Here is a 27,469-nt window from a genome sequence, read left to right as displayed (position 1 = left end):
TTTTTATTATTATTTTTATTGGTGTTTACACTAATGAGCAGTAGCATTTATTTAGGAATTATTTCACGATTTTTTTGGCGCTGGTGATTTTTTGTATATACAAATCAGAATCCTATATCAAATAAAAATGTACAATTCCGATCCCCGTCCCTGAGAATTCTCTGCACTGCAGACCGGGACCGTTTCCTCACCTTGGTGGTCATCACCAGCTCGTGGTACACAATATAGTCCGGTGTGTATCCCATGCCAAACAGAGAGCTTGTTGGGTGCAGGTGACAGGGCATCCCCGTCCGTACATTCACATATTCGCCGATTCCCTGCAGAACAGAAAAGATAAAAATTCGGGTCACTTGGATCGTCCTTCCTCTCGCCCGTATTTCACACCTACACCAGCCACGTTCCGTTACCTTTAGCCTGGCAGCCTGATGGAAATAGGCGGCACAGATACATTTCCGGACCACATCCCAGTCCGACCCGCAGGATGACAGAGACATGCGCTGAGACACCATGATGTCCTTCAGCTGAGCCCGAACTTCTCGTACCTGATTTCAGAAAAGGACAAAATCGATTATTTTTCCTATCTACGTCTTGAGTGACGAATTCTGCAAAGCGATTCACATCGGGCCATGCGGCAGAGGACGTCATAATGCAACGCCTCTGCTGCTTCCGGACGCACACTCTGGGCTTGGAAAATCAGAAACTAAAAATGACCAAATCTGAATATTTTGAGAGAAATTGGAAAGATCCGGAGAAAAGCGCCACAAGCAGAGTATATCACTGGATGGACATTCTTAGGGCTCTTTTTTTTTTTTTTTGAAGCTTTATAGACATACTAAAGCCAACAACGTGGGCCGCTCTGGGCAGTACCACTGCAAGGGGCAGGTGAGTAGAACAGGTTTGTGATTTGAAACATTTTTTTTTTTTACTTTAATCATTTAAAGCTCGGCAGATGCAATGTGTGTGTTGATTTTCTACTTGTTTTATAGGGACCCAGTAGAACCCCAGGGGCTCCATAGTATGCACACTCAACACATCCCCAGCTTATTAGAACCCTCCTTCAACCAATTCCCTGCTCTGTAGTAACCCCCAGCTTTGCTGATCTCCCCACTCAGTAGTAACCCCCAGCTCTGCGGATTCCCCGCTCAGTAGTAACCCCCAGCTCTGTTGATCCCCCGCTCGGTAGTAACCCCCAGCTCTGCTGATTCCCCGCTCAGTAGTAACCCCCAGCTCTGTTGATCCCCCGCTCAGTAGTAACCCCCAGCTCTGCTGATCCCCCGCTCAGTAGTAAGCCCCAGCTCTGCTGATCCCCCGCTCAGTAGTAAGCCCCAGCTCTGCTGATCCCCCGCTCAGTAGTAAGCCCCAGCTCTGCTGATCCCCCGCTCAGTAGTAACCCCCAGACCTAATCCCCTGCTCAGTAGTAACCTGCAGCTCTGCTGATTCCGCGCTCAGTAGTAACTCGCAGTTCTGTTGATCCCCCACTCAGTAGTAATCCCCAGCTATCCTGACCCACCGCTCAGTAGTAACTCCCAGCTGTACTGATCCCCCACTTAGTACTAACCCCCAGCTCTGCTGATCCCCCACTCAGTACTAACCCCCAGCTCTGCTGATCTCCCACTCAGTACTAACCCCCACCTCTGCTGATCTCCCACTCAGTACTAACCCCCACCTCTGCTGATCCCCCACTCAGTACTAACCCCCACCTCTGCTGATCCCCCACTCAGTACTAACCTCCACCTCTGCTGATCCCCCACTCAGTACTAACCTCCACCTCTGCTGATCCCCCACTCAGTACTAACCCCCAGCTCTGCTGATCCCCCCACTCAGTACTAACCCCCAGCTCTGCTGATCCCCCCACTCAGTACTAACCCCCAGCTCTGCTGATCCCCCCACTCAGTACTAACCCCCAGCTCTGCTGATCCCCCCACTCAGTACTAACCCCCAGCTCTGCTGATCCCCCCACTCAGTAGTAACCCCCAGCTCTGCTGATCCCCCCACTCAGTAGTAACCCCCAGCTCTGCTGATCCCCCCACTCAGTAGTAACCCCCAGCTCTGCTGATCCCCCACTCAGTAACCCCCAGCCCTGCTGATCCCCCACTCAGTAGTAACCCCCAGCTCTGCTGATCCCCCACTCAGTAGTAACCCCCAGCTCTGCTGATCCCCCACTCAGTAGTAACCCCCAGCTCTGCTGATCCCCCACTCAGTAGTAACCCCCAGCTCTGCTGATCCCCCACTCAGTAGTAACCCCCAGCTCTGCTGATCCCCCACTCAGTAGTAACCCCCAGCTCTGCTGATCCCCCACTCAGTAGTAACCCCCAGCCCTGCTGATCCCCCACTCAGTAGTAACCCCCAGCTCTGCTGATCCCCCACTCAGTAGTAACCCCCAGCTCTGCTGATCTCCCACTCAGTAGTACCCCCAGCTCTACTGATTCCCTGCACAAATAGTAACCCCAAGCTTTGCTAACACTCCTCTCTCTCTGTCCCCTCACCTCCCATGCTGCACATCACATGTGATACTGGTAGTTTCTCCTGGTCTGCAGCTCTGCTGATCCTTCGCCGCTCAGTCCTTTCTCTTAGGTCCCTGCTCACCTTCTGCTATAGCATTTCCATGTTGCACAACATGTGTCATCTGCTAGTTGCTCCACTCCAGTTCTGACCCCACTCACCATCCTGCTGCTCCACACCAGATGTGACGTCTGCATCAGACACTTCCAGGACATATACACATGAAAACGGAAGTGACTGCTGATGGCGGCTCTCTGGTTCACATGTTGGCTTCCCAGTGCATCTGGGATTTCTTATACCTCCAAATCAATGCGAAGCAAAAGATGAATAAAACCTCACAAAAGCTGCAGGTGCTGTAAGTGAGCTTTATCACAGACTTCTATGGAGGATTTGACGCTCCATGAAAGCAACGTAGGTATAATTTTTTAAGCAAAACAAAAACACAATGTGTGAACAGGACAGTAAGGTAACCATTTTATTTAGTGACGGGGCTTCGATCGGCATTCAGAGTGCCTTAAATAGGAATTTCTAATGCCATGTTTTAAAGCAAGTGTAAACGAGCCCTTAGAGCAGCGAATGCTCATTCCCTCTTTGTAACAAGAATAGAAAAGGAAAATTCCTTGTTTTGTGCAGAGGGTGTCCCGGGGCTAGAGAGTCCAGAAAATATGTCACTAAATACTGACGACCTGCACTCACCTTCCTCATGGCCTTAGCATGGATAAAATGCTGGTTGCACCAGCCACTGGAGTAGTTGTTGTTCTTCCATTGGAGGAATACGTTCAGGTAAGTCAAGTGGTCACTCTCAGGGACAGCAAATTTCTCTCTGACTTGATCGCTTTCTTCCTCACGTCCCTGGAAACATGGAAAAAGAGTCATGTATAAGCAATGGAAATATCCAATGTAAAATTCTACATCTATGTGCAATTAAAAGAGAAGTATGGGGTAACCTAAAAAAAAAAAAAAAATAATGTATACTCACCTAGGTGGATGCAGCAAGTTCCACTGGCCCCACTTTTCCTTTAAAGCAGTGATTCCCAACCTTCCTAATGCCGCGTCCCCTTAATACAGTTCCTCATGTTGTGGTGACCCCCAACCATAAAATTATTTACCCAGTAATTATAATTCATGAAGTGTCGTTTGACCTCCAATACTGCTGCTTTCTACACAGTGGCTGCTTTCTACACAGCGGCTGCTTTCTACACGGTGGCTGCTTTCTACACGGTGGCTGCTTTCTACACGGTGGCTGCTTTCTACACGGTGGCTGCTTTCTACACGGTGGCTGCTTTCTACACGGTGGCTGCTTTCTACACGGTGGCTGCTTTCTACACGGTGGCTGCTTTCTACACGGTGGCTGCTTTCTACACGGTGGCTGCTTTCTACACGGTGGCTGCTTTCTACACGGTAGCTGCTTTCAACACGGTAGCTGCTTTCAACACGGTAGCTGCTTTCAACACGGTAGCTGCTCTTTACACATCGGAAATATGTGTTGTCCGATGGTCTTAGGCGACCCCTGTGAAAGGGTCGGTCGACCCCCAAAGGGGTCGCGACCCACAGGTTGAGAACCGCCGCTTTAAAGGTTCCTGTATGGCAGGAGCATCAAAGCTATTTACTATGTGATACACAAGACCCAAAAGTGTTGCGTGCATCCCCGTGCTGGCAGTCCTTTAGCTGGCAATTGGGATGCAGCAGCTGTACAGAAACAACGGCGGCTCCCAATGTGACATCATTAAAGTGGTTGCACACCCTTAGATATAACCAGTAAAGTATAACGAAACAAATCCTTCTACTTAAGTTGTGCCTGTTTACCTGCAGCCTTCTCTACGTTCGTTTAAACAGCTAAGTCTTAAAGTTTGTCTGAGATTTCAGAAAAAAAAAAAGGTGGAGAGCTGAAGTTACACTCTGCAGAGATCAATGGAGGAGGAGAGCTCAGAGCTTATTGGAGGGAAGAGATACACCCCCCCCCCACCCCCACACCTCCGCACAGCACACAGAAACAGAGTTGAGACTGTCAATCTGCTGGAGGTCCTCCCCCTGTCACCATTTTTCTCTTGGTGTCAGGAAAACTTGTCAGAAGTGACTCATGCTGATAGCAGAAGTAGGAGGCAGCAGACAGAAATGACACTTAGTGCTCTCAATAGAGACACACTATAGAGGGATGTGCTTTGTTCCTACTTCATATCTGAGGGTTACAAGCACTTTAAGGAGGTAAAAAACCTTTTGTGCTACAGTTGTGTAAATAGAGCAGGACGTGTCTCTGAAGGCTCGGGGTATAACATGATCCACGACAGATCCCAAGCTTTTACTATATATTGGGCCTCTCTATTGCTCAGCTCAGACATTTCCTGGCAGTTTAAAAGTCCAAAGTTAAGGGTATCCACTGGGCTTATTTATCCAAAAGCCCTTTGTTTTTAAAGTGATTAAAAAAAAACACCAAACTTTAAAAACGTGATACCTACCGGCTCTGTGTAATGATTTTGCACAGAGCAGCCCCGATCCTCCTCTCTTGGGGTTTTTTACAATGGTGTCAAAGTGCCTGCAAGTATATAGTGTGGGCCTGGGAACTCGATGGGACTTGACACCATTGTAAAATCGATGAGCTCCCACACTTAACCCCTTGAATACCCCGAGATGTTAACCCCTTCCTAGCCAGTGTCATTAGTACAGTGACAGTATTATCACTGTATTAGTGCCACTGATGATGTCAGTGTCCATTAGTCAGTTCCCACCCATTGTCAGTTAGTGTCAGATAGCCCGCCGCACAAGCAGTCCCAATATAAGTCACTAACACCGCCATTTTTAGTATTAAAAAATACACAAAAATTCCAGTATATATACACCATACACTCACCGGCCACTTTATTAGGTCCACCTTGCTAGTGCCAAGAAAATCTCCCCAACACCATGACACCCCACCTCCAGCCTGAACCATTGATACAAGGCAGGATGTGTGTGTGTGTGATTAGGTCCACCTGGTCAATGGCTCGGTAACACACACTGCTAATCAGCCAATCACATGGCAGCAACTAGATGCCTAAATGCATTGAGACGTGGTGAAGACGACTTGCTGAAGTTCAAACCGAGCATCAGAATGGGGAAGAAAGGGATTTAAGTGACTTTGAACATGGCATGGTTATTGGTGCCAGACGGGCTGGTCTGAATATTTCAAAAACTGCTGATCTACTGGGATTTTCACACACAATCATCTCTGGGGTTTACAGAGAATGGTCCTAAAAAGAGAAAATATCTAGTGAACAGCAGTTGTGTGGAGGAAAATGTCTTGTTGATATCAGAGAATGGGCAGACTGGATGCTGCAACATTCAGATGGTAGGGTCGGAATTTGGCGTAAGCAACATGAAAGCGTGGATCCATCCTGCCTTGTATCAATGATTCAGGCTGGTGGTGGTGGTGTCATGGTGTGGTGGATCCAACCTGCCTTGTATCAATGGTTCAGGCTGGTGGTGGTGTCATGGTGTGGTGGATTCATCCTGCCTTGTATCAACGGTTCAGGCTGGTGGTGGTGTCATGGTGTGGTGGATCCAACCTGCCTTGTATCAATGGTTCAGGCTGGTGGTGGTGGTGTCATGGTGTGGAGATCCATCCTGCCTTGTATCAACGGTTCAGGCTGGTGGTGGGGGAGTCATGGTGTGGTGGATCCATCCTGCCTTCTATCAATGGTTCAGGCTGGTGGTGGGGGAGTCATGGTGTGGTGGATCCATCCTGCCTTGTATCAATGGTTCAGGCTGGTGGTGGTGGTGGTGTCATGGTGTGGTGAATCCATCCTGCCTTGTATCAATGGTTCAGGCTGGCGGTGGTGTCATGGTGTGGTGGATCCATCCTGCCTTGTATCAACGGTTCAGGCTGGTGGTGGTGTCATGGTGTGGTGGATCCATCCTGCCTTGTATCAACGGTTTAGGCTGGTGGTTGGGGAGTCATGGTGTGGTGGATCCATCCTACCTTGTATCAACGGTTCAGGCTGGTGGTGGTGGTGTCATGGTGTGGTGGATCCATCCTACCTTGTATCAACTGTTCAGGCTGGTGGTGGTGGTGTCATGGTGTGGTGGATCCATCCTGCCTTCTATCAATGGTTCAGGCTGGTGGTGGGGGAGTCATGGTGTGGTGGATCCATCCTGCCTTCTATCAATGGTTCAGGCTGGTGGTGGTGGTGTCATGTTGTGGTGGATCCATCCTGCCTGGTATCAATGGTTCAGGTTGGTGATGGAATGGTGTGGATATATATATCCCTTTCTTCCCCATTCTGTTGCTCGGTTTGAACTTCAGCAAGTCGTCTTCACCACGTTTACATGCCTAAATGCACTGAGTTCAGGCTGGTGGTGTAATGGTGTGGATATACATACAGTCATGGCCGAAATTGTTGGCACCCTTGATATTTTTCCTGAAAATCAAGTATTTCACACAAAAAAGGTATTGCATTAACACATGTTTTGCTATACACATGTTTATTCCCTTTGTATGTATTGGAACAAATATAAAACAGAGGCAGAAAAGCAAATATGACATAATGTCACACAAAACCCCAAAAATGGGCTGGACAAAAGTATTGGCACCCTTAACTTAATATTTGGTTGCACACCCTTTGGAAAACATAACTGAAATCAGTCGCTTCCTATAACCATCAATAAGCTTCTGACACCTCTCACCCGGAATTTTGGACCACTCTTCCTTTGCAAACAGCTCCAGGTCTCTCTTATTGGAAGGACACCTTTTCCCAACAGCAATTTTAAGATCTCTCCACAGGTGTTCAATGGGATTTAGATCTGGGCTCATTGCTGGCCACTTCAGAACTCTCCAGCGCTTCTTTGCCATCCATTTCTGAGTGCTTTTTGACGTATGTTTGGGGTCATTGTCCTGCTGGAAGACCCAGGATCTTGGACGCAAACCCAGCTTTCTGACACTGGGCCCTACAGTGCGACCCAAAATCCTTTGGTAATCCTCAGATTTCATGATGCCTTGCACACAGTCAAGGCACCCAGTGCCAGAGGCAGCAAAACAACCCCAAAACATCATTGAACCTCCACCATATTTTACCGTAGGTACTGTGTTTTGTTCTTTGTAGGCCTCATTCCGTTTTCGGTAAACAGTAGAATGATGTGCTTTACCGAAAAGCTCTATCTTGGTCTCATCTGTCCACAAGACGTTTTCCCAGAAGGCTTTTGGCTTACTCAAGTACATTTTGGCAAACTGTAGTCTTGCTTTTTTATGTCTCTGTGTCAGCAGTGGGGTCCTCCTGGGTCTCCTGCCATAGCGTTTCATTTCATTTAAATGTCGACGGATAGTTCGCGCTGACACTGATGCTCCCTGAGCCTGCAGGACAGCTTGAATGTCTTTGGAACATGTTTGGGGCTGCTTATCCACCATCCGGACTATTCTGCGTTGCAATCTTTCATCAATTTTCCTCATCCGTCCACGACCAGGGAGATTAGCTACAGTGCCATGGGTTGCAAACTTCTTGATAATGTTGCGCACTGTGGACAAAGGCAAATCTAGTTCTCTGGAGATGGACTTGTAACCTTGAGATTGTTGATATTTTGCCACAATTTTGGTTCTCAGGTCCTCAGACAGTTCTCGTCTCCTCTTTCTGTTGTCCATGCTTAGTGTGGCACAGACAGACACACAATGCAAAGGTTAAGTGAACGTCTCTCCTTTTTATCTGCTTTCAGGTGTGATTTCTATATTGCCCACACCTGTTACTTGCCCCAGGTGAGTTTACAGGAGCATCACATGCTTGTAACATTCTTATTTATCCGCAGTTGTGAAAGGGTGCCAATACTTTTGTCCAGCCCATTTTTGGAGGTTTGTGTGACATTATGTCGAATTTGCTTTCTTTCCTCCCTTTTTTTGTTTTGTCCCAATACACACAAAGGGAATAAACATGTGTATAGCAAAACATGTGTTAATGCAATACGTTTCGTGAGAAATACATGATTTCCTGGAGAAATATCAAGGGTGCCAACAATTTCGGCCATGACTGTATATATCCACACCATTACACCACCAGCCTGAACCATTGATACAAGGCAGGATGGATCCATGCTTTCATGTTGTTTACCTAAAATTCTGATCCTACCATCTGAATGTCGCAGCAACCAGTCTGCCCATTCTCCTCTGACCTCAACAAGACATTTTCCTCCACACAACTGCCGCTCACTGGATATTTTCTCTTTTTCGGACTATTCTCTGTAAACTCTAGAGATGGTTGTGCATGAAAATCCCAGCAGATCAGCAGTTTTTGAAATACTCAGACCAGCCCGTCTAACACCAACTAAGTCACATTCAAAGTCACTTAAATCCCCTTTCTTCCCTGTTCTGATGCTCAGTTTGAACTTCAGCAAGTCGTCTTCACCACGTCTAGATGCCTAAATGCATTGAGTTGCTGCCATGTGATTGGCTGATTAGCAATTTGTGTTACCAAGCAATTGAACAGGTGGACCTAATAAAGTGGCCGGTGAGTGTAGTTTGTAGACTAACTTTCACACAACCAATATTCACTTATTGGGATTTTTATTTTAACCAAAGACATGTAGAATACATTTTGGCCAACATTTATGAAGATTTTTTTTTTTCTTCTTAATTTTTTACTTGGTTGTTTTATAGCAGAAAGTAAAAAAAAAATTTTTTTTCTCTTCATAATTTGGTCTTTGTTCATACAATAAAAAAAAAAAACTAGTATAGTGACTGTACGGATCAGTATCAGAACTATACTAGTGTCCCCAATAGTAGTGTCCCCAAAAGCACTGTTTGGTTTTTACCAAAGGCATGTAGCAGAAAACGTTTTGTCCTAAATTTATGAAGAAATGTGATTTCATTGGAAATTATTTATAATAGAAAGTAGAAAAAAAATTTTTCCCAAAAACTTTTCAGTAATTTTTTCATTATATATAAATATAAAATCTCTATTTTTGCGAAACCAATTATATAAAATTTCATTGGCGTACAGTGTTGCACGACCGCACAATTGCTAGTTAAAGTAGCAACGTGCTGAATAGCAAATAAATGGCCTGGTCATGAAGGGGGTAAAACCTTCCAGATCTCAAGTGGTTAAAAACAAATCATGCGTCACATAATAATACCTTAGGCCGGTAAAATATAGCTGGCACAGACAACATGGACACCACAATAAGGATTTCAGCGCTGCAGCGCATATCGCAGGATACGATCAACATCTTGGATAGAGCCGGATCCAGTGGGAACTCAACCATGAGACGTCCGGTGGAAGTGAGTGAGCCTAGAGTAAAACACAAACAAAGATGAATACTCAGAACGTAGGGGTTGTTTGCAGGTGGAAGAGAGCGCGACGAGACATATTACCAGTGTTGTCCAGCGCCCCCAGAATCCACAGCTGGTACATGGAGTTGAGCATATTGTCCTCTGGCGGTGGGTCCATAAAGTGGAAGAGGAGAAGATCCTGGACTCCCAGGGACTTCAGCAGCAGGACCACATTGGACAGGTTGGTGCGCTGGATTTCAGGCACTGTAGTGCACAGCAACTCATTCTTGTACGCGCTCTGTGTGTACAGCCTGTCAGAGAGGGGGAGAGAGTGAGAATTCAGTAGCTGCATCCAGAGGTCTGGGCTGTCGCTGCAAAAGAACACCCAATGATTGGCTACCTCCAGAATCTATGGACTTGCCCAAACGGGACAACCTCATAACAAAGGCATGCACTGTAGCTTTATCCCCTTCACGCCGGAGCCTTCCGGCCCTTTAAGAGTTTCAGAGGCGGGGTTTAGGGTCATGTGACCGCCGTGACGGCATGATCGGGAAAGGTCCCGATCAAAAGAGAAGATCGGGACCTTTCCGTGAGTACCGGACATGTGTGCTGGGAGCGTGCAGGGCGCGCGTTCTCGGCACATATGTCTTTTTTTTAATAGAACGCAAATGTGCGGCCGCTCGGCGTCTAGGCCCAGACGCCGGGAGGCCGCACATTTGCGTTCGGCTGGCGTGAAGAGGTTAAGCCCGGGTTCCTACTTGTGCGGTGCAGCATATCGCATGCCTGTGCAAATGACATGCGATTTGTGCGGCGCGATCGGAGTCGTACATTTTGTATGGCTCTATTCGCACAGCACCCGCACCAAAAACACGCAGGACCCCTTTTTTTAGTCCACACTAGAATCGGACCGCATGGGTATTCACACCCATGTGATCCGATTCTGCACATCGCACCACGTTTTGTGGACCGATTTTGTGGTGGTGTTAACTTACCATACACACCCGCAGCGGTTCGCATGAATGGGGGTGCGATTGTGATGCGGTGCGGAATTCGCACTGAAACCGCTACGAATTCCGAGTCACATCAGTGTGAACCCGGGCTAAAAGGGTTTGAGAATCTGCCCCATTTTGGATAAATAAGGAGAGGCACTAGGAAATCCGTAAAAGAACACACAGGGGCCACAAACTCCTAGCGCATTACCCAAGATTTATTACGGGAAATCAGGAAAAGCCAAATTCATATTCACACACAACAGAAGTAATATGCACGACAGATTACGGATCATTGACGTATCCCGATACATAACCTCTGAGGAAGGGGATATGTCCCCAAAACACGCCAGCTTGCCGACACGAACAACAGCTGACAACCCACCATGTTGGTCGATCATCAGTAAATCGGTCTCATGCATATTGTTTGCGGTTAGATTTCACCTACAATAAACGTGTTTGACTGGAAAATACTACACTATGGGAATTCTTCTTTTTGGCTCTATATGAGCTAAATACCAGCTTAGAGCCCATTCCTGGAGGACGGTACCTGTGTGGCAGAGTACCAGGGAGGAAGGAGATCTCTTGGACCAGACCAGGCTGCTTACCACCTTTAAGGGGGACCTCCGGCTAATTATCATATACATTGCCTATTATGATTTGCCATCTGGTGAGTGTGCAATTCAAACAATCCTTTTGACACATCACCTGAGTGAATGTCCAGGAACACGGATCACCATCTAGAGCAGTGGTTCTCAACCTGTGGGTCGCGACCCCTTTGGGGGTCGAACGACCCTTTCACAGGGGTCCCCTAAGACCATCAGAAAACACATATTTCCGATGTGTAAAGAGCAGCTACTGTGCTGAAAGCAGCTACTGTGCTGAAAGCAGCTACTGTGCTGAAAGCAGCTACTCTGTTGAAAGCAGCTACTCTGTTGAAAGCAGCTACTCTGTTGAAAGCAGCTACTCTGTTGAAAGCAGCTACTCTGTTGAAAGCAGCTACTCTGTTGAAAGCAGCTACTCTGTTGAAAGCAGCTACTCTGTTGAAAGCAGCTACTCTGTTGAAAGCAGCAGTATTGAAGGTAAAATTACACTTCATGAATTATAATTACTGGGTAAATAATTTTATGGTTGGGGGTCACAACATGAGGAACTGTATTAAAGGGTCACGACATTAGGAAGGTTGAGAACCACTGATCTAGAGACTATTTTAATCACATCAGTCACTTATATCTCTTGAATGGTTAGGTACTCTCTAAATAGGAGAGCGGTGTGATATATATCTTCCTTATTACATGCACAGCACTTTCATATATGATATTTATATATTGCACTTTATATGGGCACTTTATTTATGCATAGCCATTATATTTTTCTGTCGTTTTTATTATATTTATTTAGCGCTGCACCCCCATGTTTGTGTCTTAGGAGGTATTTGAAGGTTGCCTTTGGTGCATCAGCTGCTAGTTGTTTTTGGCGCTCGCTTATCCATTTTATTTTTTGTCTCATGCATATTACGTCTGTTATTTGAGAGTATAAAATTGGCTTTTTTTTATTCCTCTCCATAAATCTTGGGTCATGCGCTAGGCGGTTTGCGCACCCCGTGTGTGCTTTCAGTTTGCGGTTGGATTCTCCTGTCTGAGGAGGGCTACACCGCTAAGTCACTATCCCAGACGAAACATTAATCCTGCCGCATATTCCAGTCTGGTGACTTTTCTTTTGAGCGCTAGAGAAATTGTTTGTGAACTATGAAATCAGTATCGGAGGTCTGCAGAAGATAAAGCCAGCATGAAAGAGGGTGGGAAGGGAGGTTGCATGTAAAATATCAAGTTATGCCGCTGTCACTAGCTGACGTGTTGAGAAGCTGTCCGTTTGCTGCATACCTGCTCTGGAAAAAAAAAAATGTGACTAATCTGCAAAGGGCATCAGTTTGATAAATAAAGCCCAGACCAAGATACTGAGACCTAATCCCTGAGCCTTCACCATCCACTTACCTGAAGCACTGCCCTGGGCCCGTCCTACCAGCTCTACCTGCACGCTGGTTAGCATTGGCCTGGCTGATGGGATAGATTTGTAAAGCATCCATACCAATTCGTGGGTTAAATACCTGTGTGAGAAATAGAAGAGTTTAAAAGGAAATGAAGTCCTTCTACTGAAGTATAGATCAGCGCTCATTTACATAAACATTTAACAGGATTTTGTATAAATAAAATGTATGTTTTTGCAAAAAACGTTTTGTCATCACTGTAGAAAACGGAAAAGTGCCTTGAAAATAATTCTGTCGTGGTTTTAAAGATTATTATTATACAGGATTTATATATTATTATTATTATACAGGATTTATATATTATTATTATACAGGATTTATATATTATTATTATACAGGATTTATATATTATTATTATTATACAGGATTTATATATTATTATTATACAGGATTTATATATTATTATTATACAGGATTTATATATTATTATTATAATAATACAGGATTTATATATTATTATTATACAGGATTTATATATTATTATTATACAGGATTTATATATTATTATTATACAGGATTTATATATTATTATTATACAGGATTTATATGGCGCCAACAGTTTGCTCAGCACTTTACAATATATAACGGGAGACAATACAGCAACAATACAGTTCAATACAAGAGGGATAGGAGGGCCTGATCCTGGGAGCTTACAATCTAAGACGGAGGGGCTAGTGGTACAAAAGGTAGTAACTGTGGGGGAAGGACTGGTAGGAAGAATAGAACATTCCATTATTAGCTGAGGGCAGGATAGGCTTCCCTGAAGAGATAAAAGTGAGCAGAGTAGGCGACAGTCTGATAAATTGGGGTAGAGAGGTCCGGAGGATGGGGGAGGCTCTGGAGAAGTCCTGGAGACGAGAATGGGAGAAGGAGACAAGGGAGCTAGAGAGCAGGAGGGTGTGGGAGGAGCGGAGAGTACGGTTTGGGTGATATTTGGAGACATAATTGTTGATGTAATTTGGTTATAAAGAGTTATAAATAAGATATCAGGGACACGACGAGCAGATTGGGAAGGGCGGCAGGTCTAAAGGATGGTGTTTTTTGTAATATAGTAACCATAAGTGCACTTTAAAATCTATTAATCAAAAGCAGATTTTTTTTTTACCTTTAACTTGCAGTATCCGGAGTCTATAACAAACATTATACCATCCACAGTCAGTGAGGTTTCTGCAATGTTAGTGGCCACAATGCATTTCCTAACGCCATCTGGAGCCTGCAAAGAAAAAGGGCAAAGCTTGCATTACAGCCTGCAGAGATCCACATACAAAGCCTCACACATCTACTGCTGCGAAATTGGAAACAAAGGAAAAAAAAACAAAAAGAAAAACAATGCAGGAGTTAAAGTGGCTCTAAGTGCAAAATTTTTTTTACCTAAATGCATTTTCTGCATCACTAGAGGGGTCACCGGCAGGAGAAAGGAGGTCCTGATTCCTCTATAGATCTTTATATCACTAGAGGGGTCACCGGCAGGAGGAAGGAGGTCCTGATTCCTCTATAGATCTTTATATCACTAGAGGGGTCACCGTCATGAGGAAGGAGGTCCCGATACCTCTATATAGATCTTTATATCACTAGAGGGGTCACCGGCAGGAGGAAGGAGGTCCCGATTCCTCTATATAGATCTTTATATCACTAGAGGGGTCACCAGCAGGAGGAAGGAGGTCCTGATTCCTCTATATAGATCTTTATATCACTAGAGGGGTCACCAGCAGGAGGAAGGAGGTCCTGATTCCTCTATATAGATCTTTATATCACTAAAGGGGTCACCGGCAGGAGGAAGGAGGTCCTGATTCCTCTTCATAGATCTTTATATCACTAGAGGGGACACCGGCAGGAGGAAGGAGGTCCTGATTCCTCTATATAGATCTTTATATCACTAGAGGGGTCACCAGGAGGAGGAAGGAGGTCCTGATTCCTCTATATAGATCTTTATATCACTAGAGGGGTCACCAGCAGGAGGAAGGAGGTCCTGATTTCTCTATACAGATCTTTATATCACTAGAGGGGTCACCGGCAGGAGGAAGGAGGTTCTGATAGCAGAGCCATACAAAGCAGTGTACTTACAGTGTAAAGCACACACAGCCCACATAGTAAAACACACCCAGCACACAGTAAACCCTTTGATCGCCCCTCACATTGACCCTTTCCTGCCGAGTGCCAGTACAGCATCAGTGCTTTTTATTAGCACTGATCACTGTATTGGTGTCACTGGAGATGTCAGTGACACCAAGTCAGATCCCGTCCCCCCCAAGTGTCAGAATGCCCGCTGCAGTTCCGCTATAAGTTACTGATCGCCACCATTACTAGTAAAAAAAAAAAAAAAAGAAATTCCAGTATATACAACGCCATTTGTAAACGCTATAACTTTCAAGTAAACCAATTAATTTACATGTATTGGGATTTTTTTCAAGAATACATTTTGGCCTAAATTTATGCCGAAATGTGATTTTTTTTTTACCGGAAGTGTTTAATAGCAAAAATTAAAAAATATTGTTTGTTTGTTTTTTTTAAATGGTCGGTATTTTTTTGTTTATAATACAAAATATAAAACGCAGAGGTGATCAAATACCACCGAAAGAAAGCTCTATTTGTGGGGGGGAGGACGCAAAGTTAATTTGGGTGCAGCATTGCATGACCGTGCAATTGTCAGCGCCGTATCGCAAAAAATGGCCTGGTCAGGAAGGGGAGGGCGGCAAATCACCTGGAGGGCAAGTGGTTAACCCATTTTTCATTAAATCATTTGTTACTGCCCACAAACAGACCAGCCAATTGTCAGAGAAGACCTCTGGTTTGGGTATTTTACTGGAAACTTTGGTGAACCCAATATGAAATATCTATCTACGGTGAATTGTTTGGCAGATACCAGCAATGGCCTACCTTCTGGAAGATTTTGGCTTGGAGATCAGAGGGAAGCTGGGAGTAGATTGGCAATACGGCCAGAGCAGGGGCGCTCTCCAGCTCTTCCAGTCTCTCAATAATCTGATCTGAGGTCACCTGGAAGACATGGAGAGTAGATTAGCTTCACATTATTCTGGAATGAGTCTCCAGTCACTGAGCAATGGACGGGGCTTACCTCAATGTCCTCCTGACCAGGCATGAAGATCAATATGTCTCCCGGAGCTCCAGAAAGATGGATCTGCAGGGCCTGTTTTACAGCAGCCTCCACGTAATCCTCCTGTGGTGTCTGTAGAGTTTCAGTGGCAGAAAAGAGCGAGTTAATGTCTTGCCTACCAGGCCAACCATGACACCTCTCACATACATGGAAAGATCAGTAGCTTTCGCTAGAAAATTACCGAGAACCCCCAAACATTTTATATATTTGTAAGCAGAGGCCCTAGAGAATAAAGTGGTGGGTGTTGCAAGTTTTTTATGTCACACGGTATTTGCGCAGTGGTTTTTCAACTGTACATTTTTTGGGGCAAAAAAAATACACTTTAATGAATTTTGGTGAAGAAAAACAACATAATACCCAATTTTTCGGTAAAATATAAAAAGATTATGTTACAAGGAGTAAATACTGTAGTTACTCAACGTGTCACATTTTAAAATGGCATACACCCGTGGAACAGCTCCAAACCATTGTACCTAAAGATCTCCATAGACGATGATTTCAAAGCCTTTACAGGTTACCACTTTAGGGTTACACAGGAGTTCTGGTGCTAAAATGATTGTTCTCTCTCTGATGTTCGTAATGATACCTCATGTGTGATTCCATTGCCGTTTACATAGGAGTGAGGGACATACAGATGCGTAGGACTCCTCACATGACCCAACGCCCACTTGGGACACACAGGGGTTTATTTACTAAAGCTGGAGAGTGCAAAATCAGGCTCACTTCTGCACACAAACCAATCAGCTTCTAACCTCAGTTTGTTAAATTAAATTAAAGTGGTTTTAAAGGCTCAAGGTTTTTTACTTTCATGCATTCTGTGCATGAAGGTAAAAAACCCCCTGTGTGCAGCGCCCCCCCCCCCCAATCCTTACCCGAGTCCCCTCCATTACCAGCGATGTTCGCAATAGCCTTGGCTGTATGGGGACTCTCCCTCCTCATTAGCAGAGACAGCAGTGGGAGCCCATTGGCTCCCACAGCTGTCAATCACATCTAGTGAGCCAATGAAGAGAGCTGGGGTGGCGGGTCCACGCAGAGGCTTTGTGTTTCTTATGGATGCATAGGGCAGCAACAAGTGTGTAGCGGTACCCCCAGGGCAAGCAGCTTTCCCTGGGGGAGCAGCCACAGCACCGGCGGGGGACATACATACATACACACACACACACATATATATATATACACATATATATATATATATATATATATATATATATATATATATATATATATATATATATACACACACACACATATACATATACACACACATATACATATATATATATATATATATATATATATATATATATATATCAGCACAGTGGCTAAATGGGGCAACACGGTGGCTAAATGGGGCAGCACAGTGGCTAAATGGGGCAGCACAGTGGCTAAATGGGGCAGCACAGTGGCTAAATGGGGCAGCACAGTGGCTAAATGGGGCAGCACAGTGGCTAAATGGGGCAGCACAGTGGCTAAATGGGGCAGCACAGTGGCTAAATGGGGCAGCACAGTGGCTAAATGGTTAGCACTTCCACCTGGCAGTACTAGGGTCGTTGGTTCGAATCCCAGCCACGGCACCTCCTGCCTGGAGTTTGCATGTTCTCCCTGTGCCTGCGTGGGTTTCCTCCGGGTACTCCGGTTCCCTCCCACACTCCAAAGACATGCTGGTAGGTGAATTGGATCCTGTCTAAATTGTCCCTAGTATGTGTATGTATGAATGTGAATTAGGGACCTTAGACTGTACGTCCCTTGAGGGTTAGGGACTGATGTGAATGTACAATATATATGTAAAGCGCTGCGTAAATTGATGGAGCTATATAAGTACCTGAAATAAATATATACACACACGATACTAAAGTTTTTGTTTTACGTTTTGGCAATAAAACCTGGAAACGGATTGGTTTCTATGCAGAACTGAGCCTGATTCTGCACTCTCCAGCTTTAGCAAATCTATCTATCCATTCAGTCGTATCCGACCCTTGGTGATTGCATGGACCGTCACTTGTAAGCGACTTTTTCCATGAATTCTCTTAGCAATTATTTTACAGGGTAGGTTGCCAGGTCTTTCCCCAACCCCCACCATGCAGGAGATCCCACATGGCCAGGGATTTTAGCAAATAGACCCCATAATTTCTGCTAAAAGGAGAAGAAGCGGAAACCTGCTTGGAAGAGGAGACAAGAAATCTGATTGGCTAGAGCTCACTGGAGCCCTTGTCACATGCACGCAAAGAAAAACCAGGACTGAAAGAAAAAAAACTCATTCAGATTGACACACGAGAACGTTAGTATGAGAGAAGTGGAGGTTAATTATAAATGTTTGACACGATGGCACATTACACCGAGTATTGAGCACAGGATGAGTGGGGAGAATTCAAAAATGTGTTGGAGAGGATGTGGAGAGATGGGCACGGTGTTTCACATATGGTGCCAATATCCGAAAATTCACGCTTTTTGGAAAACAATAGTTAAATTGATAGAAATAATAACTGGAAATGACATAGGGTTAGACCCAACGATGTGTCTTCTACATAACGTTGAGATAACAGTAAATAAATATAAAGAATCAGGCGTATGGTATTATTTAAATGCTGCAAAAGGGTTGATACCCAAGTTCTGGCAGAAAACAGAGGTGCCGAAGGAGGAAGACTGGATCAATAGAGTAAATCAGATCAGTAGAATGGAAAAATCTTACTATATGCAGGAAGATAGGCTGGGAACATACTATTCGAGATGGGAAAAATGGGAAAAATCAGAAGTGAAAGAGAAATATAGAAAATCTTAAATTAGGAAGTTATTTAAAGTGATTGGGCCTCGTGAGACTGGTGAACTTGCAGAGGGGTGGGAAAGAAAAGAGTTATTAGAAGGGGTAAAATAGAAATGTTAAGACTACTTAAATGTATTGTGTTTCTTTTTATGAATTTTTTTGTAATAACATGAAAAACCAATAAATATTTAAATTTAAAAAAAAAAAAAAGGGAAAAAAAAAAAAAAAGCTCACCTTGCTGAACAGGATATCCACAGGAAATGTCCGCCCAGGAATATGGAAAATGGGGACATTACCAAAAAAATTGGCAAATTTATCAGCGTCCATTGTGGCTGAGGTGACGATCAATTTCAGATCTGACCGCCGGGTGACAACCTGAAGACAGAAGGTTTACTGTTTATCTGGTTTACGGTTAACGTGTAACAGAAATAAATGCTGATTGCTCCCAAGCTGTGATCTTACCTCCCTCAGAAGGCCGAACAGTACATCCGTGTTCAGCGAGCGCTCATGGGCCTCATCCATGATAACTGCACTGTAGTGGTCCAAGTCAGCTTCACGCAGAGATTCTCTCAGTAAGATGCCATCAGTCATGTATTTAATGAGGGTCTTCTCCGATGTACAATCCTCAAACCGAATAGCATAGCCAACCTCCTCCCCCAGACTTACTTGCATCTCTTCGCTTACTCTCTTGGCCACAGACATGGCAGCCACTCTACGGGGCTGCGTGCATGCTATCATGCCATAATCTGTGTAGCCGTCCTCATGCAAGTACTGGGTCAGTTGTGTTGTCTTGCCACTGCCAGTTTCTCCGACTACAATGACTATACTGTTTTCTCTAAAGAAAAGAAAAAAAAAACAAAATAAATAAAATATATATATATAGTACATCACACACTGAAAGATACCCCGTCACTCTCTACCCAAAGGGGATATATAGCGATTGTTCGTATATTTTAAATAGGAAATACTGGATGTTGATATTTTCTGATCTCTTTTCAATCCAGCAGGTGAATATCTGCTGATTTCCACATTTTACAGTTCCTCATCTTGTGTTACAAAAAGCCTGCAGCTGTTTACAGAGCTCAACAGCTCAAGATGAAAGTTACACACATGTTAAATGAGTCAGATAAATGACTCCTTTGTATGAGATTTCAATCGGGCAGCAGTGCCTGAAAGAAGACTACTACTACTGCTGCTGCGCTCTCTCCTTAGGAAACGTATAGTGCTCTAGGAATCCGGTGTCATTTACATAAATGTGTAAAAAATGAATTCAAAGAATGAAATTATTATAACTTCTCTTTGGCTACAGGAGTTGCACCAACTTCAGGGAGGGTCAGTCATCTGCTGGCTCTGTGGGGCTGAGGGCAGGTTCACACCATATGCAGTCCAGTGCGTTCTTAGCCCTTTCACGGCGGCGCCTCCTGGCCCTTTAAGAGTTTGAGAAGCCGGGAGGTGTGGCAGAATTTAGGGTCATGTGACCGCTGTGAAGCGCCGTCACATGATCTCCTCTTTCGATCGGGACCTTTCTGTGAGTACCGGACACGTGTGCTGGGAGCGCGCTCTCGGCACATATGTCCTTTTTTAATAGTACACAAATGTGCAGCAGCTCAGCGTCTAGGCCCAGACGCTGGGAGGCCGCACATTTGCGTTCGGCCGGCGTGAAGAGGTTAATGTGCATCAAAAACACATGCACAGTGTTTTCCATGTATTCCAATAGCTCTAGTTCACCCCAGTGCAGTGCCTTCTGGCGCAGTCAACAAAAGTAGAACATGCTGCATTTTTTTTTTTTTTATTTTGCATAGAACTGCACTGGAATGTGGCAAAATGCATCAAAAAAGCACTGGAATGTGTTTTTGCCTGCAAATTCTGCTGGTTGCTAGGAACCGGCGTCCACCAGCTTCCTAACAACTAGGGACTCATCCCTACTCTCAGCTGCAGGGATGAGTCATTGGTTGTTAAGGAGCCAGCACCCGCCAGCTTCCTAACGACGATGAGTCATCTTTGCTGTCAGTAAGGATTGACAACAGGGATGAGTTACTGGTTGCTAGGATGCCTGCGGGTGCGGCTACTAACAACCAAATCCCAGGAAAATTTGATAAAAAATAAATTTTAAAAAACACCCCACAACACATCAAGCACACACATGCAGAAATGCATTCAGAACACATCTTGACTGCGTTTCTGTGGTGTGAACCAGACCTGAAGTAAAGGTATTCTTCAGGGGTAGACAAAGTCACTGCCCAGGGGCCAGCATGCAGTGCTTGGAGTTCAGGAAATTGAGGGATTCAAACGATGAAGTGCTTTTATCCAAGTGCAAAGCTCATTGGCTATGAAGGTTTCTAGTAAATAACACATGCTGTACATGAATGCCATACATATTAACAATAACGTATAAAGCCATTTATAACTCTGCCCCAAATTACATCACCAATCTTGTCTCTAAATATCACCCAAACCGTACTCTCCGCTCCTCGCAAGACCTCCTACTCTCTAGCTCCCTTGTCTCCTCCTCCTATGCTTGTCTCCAGGACTTCTCCAGAGCTTCCCCCATCCTCTGGAACTCTCTACCGCAATATATCAGACTATCGCCTACTCTGCTCACTTTTAGGCGATCTCTGAAAACCTCTCTCTTCAGGGAAGCCTATCCTGTCCTCAGATAATAATGGAATCTTCTACTCTTCCAACCAGTCCATCCCCCACAGTTACTACCTTTTGTACCACTAGCCCCTCCCTCCTAGATTGTAAGCTCCAAGGATCAGGCCCTCCTATCCCTCTTGTATTGAACTGTATTGTTGCTGTATTGTCTCCTGTGATATTGTAAAGCGCTGAGCAAACCGTTGGCGCTATACAAATCCTGTATAATAATAAAAAATGAAAATTTTTCCCCTTTGCCTCTTTAAACACGCTGCAAATACAGAAAAAATATTTGCTGATCCAGCTAGAAATGCAGCGAGCTTCCAATTTTCCATAGTGAGGTGACAACGATGCAGTTACTGCACTAAAACCCCAACCACTGTTGACAGTCCTGTTGAGGTTCTCACCTGCTGGACAACAGAACCCCCCCATCCATGTTATGTAAATGAGAGAGATGGTAGTCTGTCGTCCAGCAGGGGAGAACTTAGGCAGAGAAGAGATGAACAGTATTGTTATTTTTTCCCACTTTGCCCCGAAAGACCCCATAACAGCACCCTACATCACAAACACCCAGAGACAGCTCAGTACCTGATTACGGTCAGCAGTTCCTGACGAACAGCAAAGATGGGCAGAAACTGTCGCTGCTCCCTCAGAGTCTTCTTCTTGGAAAATTCACTGCTTGCCTCACTGCGCTCTTTCATGTGATCTGCAAACTTCTGCTCCGCCCTGGATAGGAAAAGCAACATCATTGATAAATGACCCAGAGATTCCCATCTCCCAGAAACAATAACATTATACATACAAATCATTTTAAAGCTTTTTTTTTTTTTTTTCTTATTAAAATAATCATTTATCTAATCTGTGCAATGGTTTTTCAGAGAGCAGCCCTGATCCTCTTCTTTGCTCCTGGCTCCTCCTCTTCAGTGAGTGCCCCCATTGAAAGCCATTTTCTATGGGGGCACGATCCTGAGCCATGCTGCCTGTGTCTATAGACGCAGACAGCGCAGCTTGGCCATGCCCCCAGCTCCCTTATCACAGAATTTGATTGACAGCAGCAGGAGTCAATGACTCTCACAGGTATCAATATGTCCTGTGGGGAAGGAGAGCGCAGAGTGAGAAGAGGAGTGAGAGGGCACAGTACTGGATCGAGATCAGGCTCAGAAAAGTATAAGGGGGTCAGAGGAGGATCCTGTGGCACAGGTTTCTTACCTTAATGCATACAATGCATTACAGTAAAAAAACCTAACCACTTTAAGCCTGCATTTTCCCCTGAGCAGAGCATATTCCTGGTGTTTCCTATTGAAGTCTATGGGGCCAAAAATGTCTAAATACGCAGAAAAAAAAACTTAAAAAAAAAAAAAAATTACTTTTTAGAGTGTCAGGAATAGAATGACTGAGCATAAAAGTGTGAGCAGGGACAATTAGAGTGGGATTCTGCATGTTGACTATAGTCAGGCATAGGGAATCAAGCTGAAACAATCACGTGTGAATGGGGGAATAAAGTAGGCCTGGTTTTTTTAAGTATGCCAAATATTCCTGCGCATAGGTGTGGAGCAACATAGTCCGCTCTCCTAAAAAGCAGCGTAAAAAGACAAAGAAAAGAGCGCACCAGCCTAGTGCAGGGGTAGGCAACCTGCGGCTCTCTAGCTGTTGTGGAACTACATGTCCCATGAGGCATTGCAACATTACAAAACTGACATTTACAGCTATGACTTGCAGAGGCACGATGGAACTTGTAGTCCTGCAACAGTTGGAGAGCCGCAGGTTGCCTACCCCTGGCCTAGTGCATTATCCTGATGAAAGTTATACCCACAAACAGTGTATAAAAGCTTGCATATCAAGTGATGCCACAGCGCTGCTTGAGTGTAATGTTTCTGGCCGCCCAACTGTCTGTCTGTCCCCTATCAACAAAAAGTGAAAAAGAAAGACATACCTGTAATCTACAGAGCCATCTTCAGCCACCGGCTTGTCATTCTCCTCCTCCTGCTTTTTCACTCCCATAATGTCTCCGAGTTTGGTCCCAGCTAATTCCCAGTGTTTGTGTTGAGCCTAGGCAGAAAACAGTGTTACAGGACACAGCTCACACCAAACTGTAAGTGGTACCATAATGCAGGATTTAACCTGTTACCTTTTTCCTTTCCTTCTGCTCGCGATGCTTGCGCACCAGCTGGCTGCCTTTGCGAGAGATGATTGCCATGTCGGAAGTTGGGTCCCGCACTGGAATTACTGGCTCAGGCTAGAATTCAGGAAGAAAAGAAAGTATGAATGGAAATGAACTAGAGGCAACCGGTTTCTCCTGTGTTGGGAGTGGGCCAGTGTTAGGCTACAATTCAGAGAAGACAAAGAAATTAACCTTTTGGCGCCTCCCGGCCCTTTAAGAGCTTCAGAAGCCGGGAGGTGGGCGGGGTTTTAGGGTCATGTTTTGCCGTCACATGATCAGAATAGGTCCCGATCGCAAGGGGAGATCAGGACCTTTCCCGTGAGTCACGGACATATGTGCTGGGAGCTCCGCGGAGCGTGTGCTCTCAGCACATATGTATTTTCTAATGGCACGCAAATATGCGGCAACTAAAATATACACCTGACAGAGTACATATATACAAAATTTCACCCACCAAAAGAATCTATTTATGTACACATGGTTCACTAAACATCACTCTGACTTTAAAGTGGAAGTAAACTCATTTTTGTGATTTTTACCTACAGGTAAGTGAGTGAAGGAGCTGGTAAAAAATGTCACATTTACCAGTACCTTCCTTTCCTGAATGAACACAAGGAGTACCATTCACTCACTGTTTTCATTTATTATACAAGCATAGTAAACTGTGGGTTTTTGTGGGTGGGAGGGGGGCCTGTCAGGTTGCTTGCATAGGGCCCCGTGGTTTCTTTTTTTTTTCTTCTTTTTCTCATTAACATAATTTATCTAGATCCCACTCCCCATCCCTCCCTCTTCCCCCCTCCCATTCCCACCCCTCATCTGCCCCCCACTCTGCGTTTTCCCTCTTCTCCACTACACAAAACATTTCTTTTATTTCCAAAATCCATTTCTAAGGGTGTTACATCCTCATATTTCACTTTTTCTCTATACTCTTCCCATTTTTCCACTTTATATAATATATCTCCATCTTATCTATATGCATATAATACAGTTTTTCCGTCCCACAGATCTGATTCACTCTATTCATCCAATCCTCCTCTGTTGGCACCTCCTTTTTTTTCCCAAAACCTAGGTATCAAGCTCTTCGCTGCAGTCAAAAAGTGCCAGATCCCCAGATCCTTATATAATCCCACTGGAAACTCTGTGATATGGAAAAGACATAGTTCAGGGTCTATTCTGATATTATTTTCGGTAATTTTCCTTACTAAATGGACTATTTTTTGCCAAAACGCTTGTATTCTTGGACACTCTCACCATATATGATATAGCGTGCCTACCTCTCCAACACAGTGGTGAAATCTCCCCAGTTTGTGCTCTACTTTTGGTGTAATGTGCCATCTTACCAAACATTTATAATTTACTTCTACTTCCCGCATACTAATATTTTCGTGAATTAGTCTAAACATTTTCGTCTGCTCCTCCTCATCTATTTCCCTTCCCATATCCCTTTCCCATTTCTCTATATATACCAATTTTGTGTCAGTGTCTAACTCAGTAAATATCTTATATATTTTTGCAATTCCGTGTTTCCCATCCCCCCGTGCTTCTAATAATCTTTCCATTGGGTTCCACTCTTATCTGGTTCTCATCGGTTATGGGGGGCTCCGTGGTTTCTAACAGCAGCCCTGCCTGTAGGTAAAATAAATATCTCCTTCAAAAATATATGCATTTATTTATTTTTTCTTAAAGGTGCTCTTTAATCCTCTTCACTTACTGCATGGTCAAAGGCCTACCCCAGAAAAGGAGAAGAAGCGCCTCTAAGTGCAGCATAACACTTGAAGAAAGTGTCCGGACTGGAAGGGGGGGAAAGTGTCCGGACTGGAAGGGGGGGGAAAGTGTCCGGACTGGAAGGGGGGGGAAAGTGTCCGGACTGGAAGGGGGGGGAAAGTGTCCGGACTGGAAGGGGGGGAAAGTGTCCGGACTGGAAGGGGGGGGAAAGTGTCCGGACTGGAAGGGGGGGGAAAGTGTCCGGACTGGAAGGGGGGGGAAAGTGTCCGGACTGGAAGGGGGGGGAAAGTGTCCGGACTGGAAGGGGGGGGAAAGTGTCCGGACTGGATCTCTGGGAAAGTGTCCGGACTGGAAGGGGGGGGAAAGTGTCCGGACTGGAAGGGGGGGGAAAGTGTCCGGACTGGAAGGGGGGGAAAGTGTCCGGACTGGAAGGGGGGGGAAAGTGTCCGGACTGGAAGGGGGGGGAGAGGGGGAAAGTGTCCGGACTGGAAGGGGGGGAAAGTGTCCGGACTGGAAGGGGGGGGAAAGTGTCCGGACTGGAAGGGGGGGAAAGTGTCCGGACTGGAAGGGGGGAAAGTGTCCGGACTGGAAGGGGGGGGAAAGTGTCCGGACTGGAAGGGGGGGGAAAGTGTCCGGACTGGAAGGGGGGGGGAAAGTGTCCGGACTGGAAGGGGGGGGAAAGTGTCCGGACTGGAAGGGGGGGGAAAGTGTCCGGACTGGAAGGGGGGGGAAAGTGTCCGGACTGGAAGGGGGGGAAAGTGTCCGGACTGGAAGGGGGGGGAAAGTGTCCGGACTGGAAGGGGGGGGAAAGTGTCCGGACTGGAAGGGGGGGGAAAGTGTCCGGACTGGAAGGGGGGGGAAAGTGTCCGGACTGGAAGGGGGGGGAAAGTGTCCGGACTGGAAGGGGGGGGAAAGTGTCCGGACTGGAAGGGGGGGGAAAGTGTCCGGACTGGAAGGGGGGGGAAAGTGTCCGGACTGGAAGGGGGGGGAAAGTGTCCGGACTGGAAGGGGGGGAAAGTGTCCGGACTGGAAGGGGGGGAAAGTGTCCGGACTGGAAGGGGGGGAAAGTGTCCGGACTGGAAGGGGGGGAAAGTGTCCGGACTGGAAGGGGGGGAAAGTGTCCGGACTGGAAGGGGTTATTGAAGATCAAAAGTAGGAACACTCACATTTCAGAGGTTAAAATTAGGCATGTAATTAATGTAGTGTGGTGTAACATTGGACAGGAATGGGCTGTCATCTGTATCACGGAGTCCGCGTCACGCTGGAGCAGCGTGGTGGCTGGAAGGAGACAGCTGTGGAGCCGGCCGGCGTGCACGTACTCAGAGCCGGGTGGAACGCCACGCTGGAGAGCAGTGTCGGCGTGATGACGTCAGTGGACAAAGGTGCAATGCGACGCATTTCAGAGCATGCGCTGGCCTGGAAAGGCGGAAGTGCGCTCCTTTATCAAGCAGGGGCTTGATAAAGGAGTACATGCATGCCGGCCGGCTCCACAGCTGTCTCCTTCCAGCTACCACGCTGCTCCAGCGGGATGCGGACTCAGTGATACAGATGACAGCCCATTCCTGTCCAATGTTACACCACACTACATTAATTACATGTCTCATCTTAACCTCTGAAATGTGAGTGTTCCTACTTTTGATCTTCAATAACCACTTCCAGTCCAGACACTTCCCCCCCCCCCCTTCCTGACCAGGGCAATTTTCAGCGCTATCACACTTTGAATGACAATTGCGCGGTCATGCAACACTGTACCCAAATGAATTTTTTACCATTTTTTTGAGACAGATAAAAGCTTTATTTTGGTGGTATTTATTCACTGCTGGGATTTTTAATTTTTTTGCTATGTAAATGAAAAAGTCCAAAAATTTTTAATAAAATTTGCAAATAAATAATATTTCATCATAAATCTTTGCCAAAAGTTATTCCGTTATCTTTTTAGTAAAAAAAAAATCCAAATTAGTTTATAACCAAAAATTATAATAATTTTTAAACATTTTTTTTTACATTTTTATATTATTTTTTATTTATTTTTTTTTTTTTTTACATACTGTCACCCTAGCAGTACAGTGTCACCATGGTGACACTGTACTACTTGTGGGGGGTGATGAATATTTTTTTTTTTTTTTTTTTTTTTTACACTGATTGCTTTTACACCCATAAAGGATGTAAAAGCAATCATTTTGCTTTCTCTCTTGAAGTTTCTCTCTTGAAGTACTGAGTGAGCTGTGATTGGTCACAGCTTGTCACATGGTACAAGGCTGTTGTGAATAGCCTTGTACCATGTGACCTCTAATCATTCACAGATTTCACACG

The 27,469-nt window shown here is 45.2% G+C and overlaps 1 protein-coding gene across 1 annotated transcript in view; it reads right to left on the bottom strand.

Annotated features, from left to right (window-relative positions):
• Nucleotides 1-191: 191 nt before the first annotated feature.
• LOC149433899 (pre-mRNA-splicing factor ATP-dependent RNA helicase PRP16-like) overlaps nucleotides 192-27,469 on the bottom strand; it is a gene marked incomplete at its 3' end in the record, with an annotated part of 45,863 nt that continues 18,585 nt past the window's right edge. The window contains 14 exon segments of the mRNA XM_089664312.1: nucleotides 192-317; nucleotides 408-542; nucleotides 3,199-3,354; nucleotides 9,592-9,746; nucleotides 9,830-10,038; nucleotides 12,711-12,823; nucleotides 13,869-13,976; nucleotides 15,641-15,757; nucleotides 15,837-15,947; nucleotides 18,871-19,011; nucleotides 19,099-19,471; nucleotides 21,859-21,996; nucleotides 23,204-23,319; nucleotides 23,399-23,506. Coding sequence (XP_089520438.1) covers nucleotides 192-317; nucleotides 408-542; nucleotides 3,199-3,354; nucleotides 9,592-9,746; nucleotides 9,830-10,038; nucleotides 12,711-12,823; nucleotides 13,869-13,976; nucleotides 15,641-15,757; nucleotides 15,837-15,947; nucleotides 18,871-19,011; nucleotides 19,099-19,471; nucleotides 21,859-21,996; nucleotides 23,204-23,319; nucleotides 23,399-23,506 — 2,106 coding nt within the window.

The sequence above is a fragment of the Staurois parvus genome, unplaced genomic scaffold, assembly GCF_062004578.1.
Source record: "Staurois parvus isolate SC_StPar_1 unplaced genomic scaffold, SC_StPar_1.0 ptg001880l, whole genome shotgun sequence".
Taxonomy (NCBI): Eukaryota; Metazoa; Chordata; class Amphibia; order Anura; family Ranidae; genus Staurois; species Staurois parvus.
Note: the sequence above shows the minus strand (reverse complement) of the source record. Positions and strands in the feature narration are given on the sequence as shown.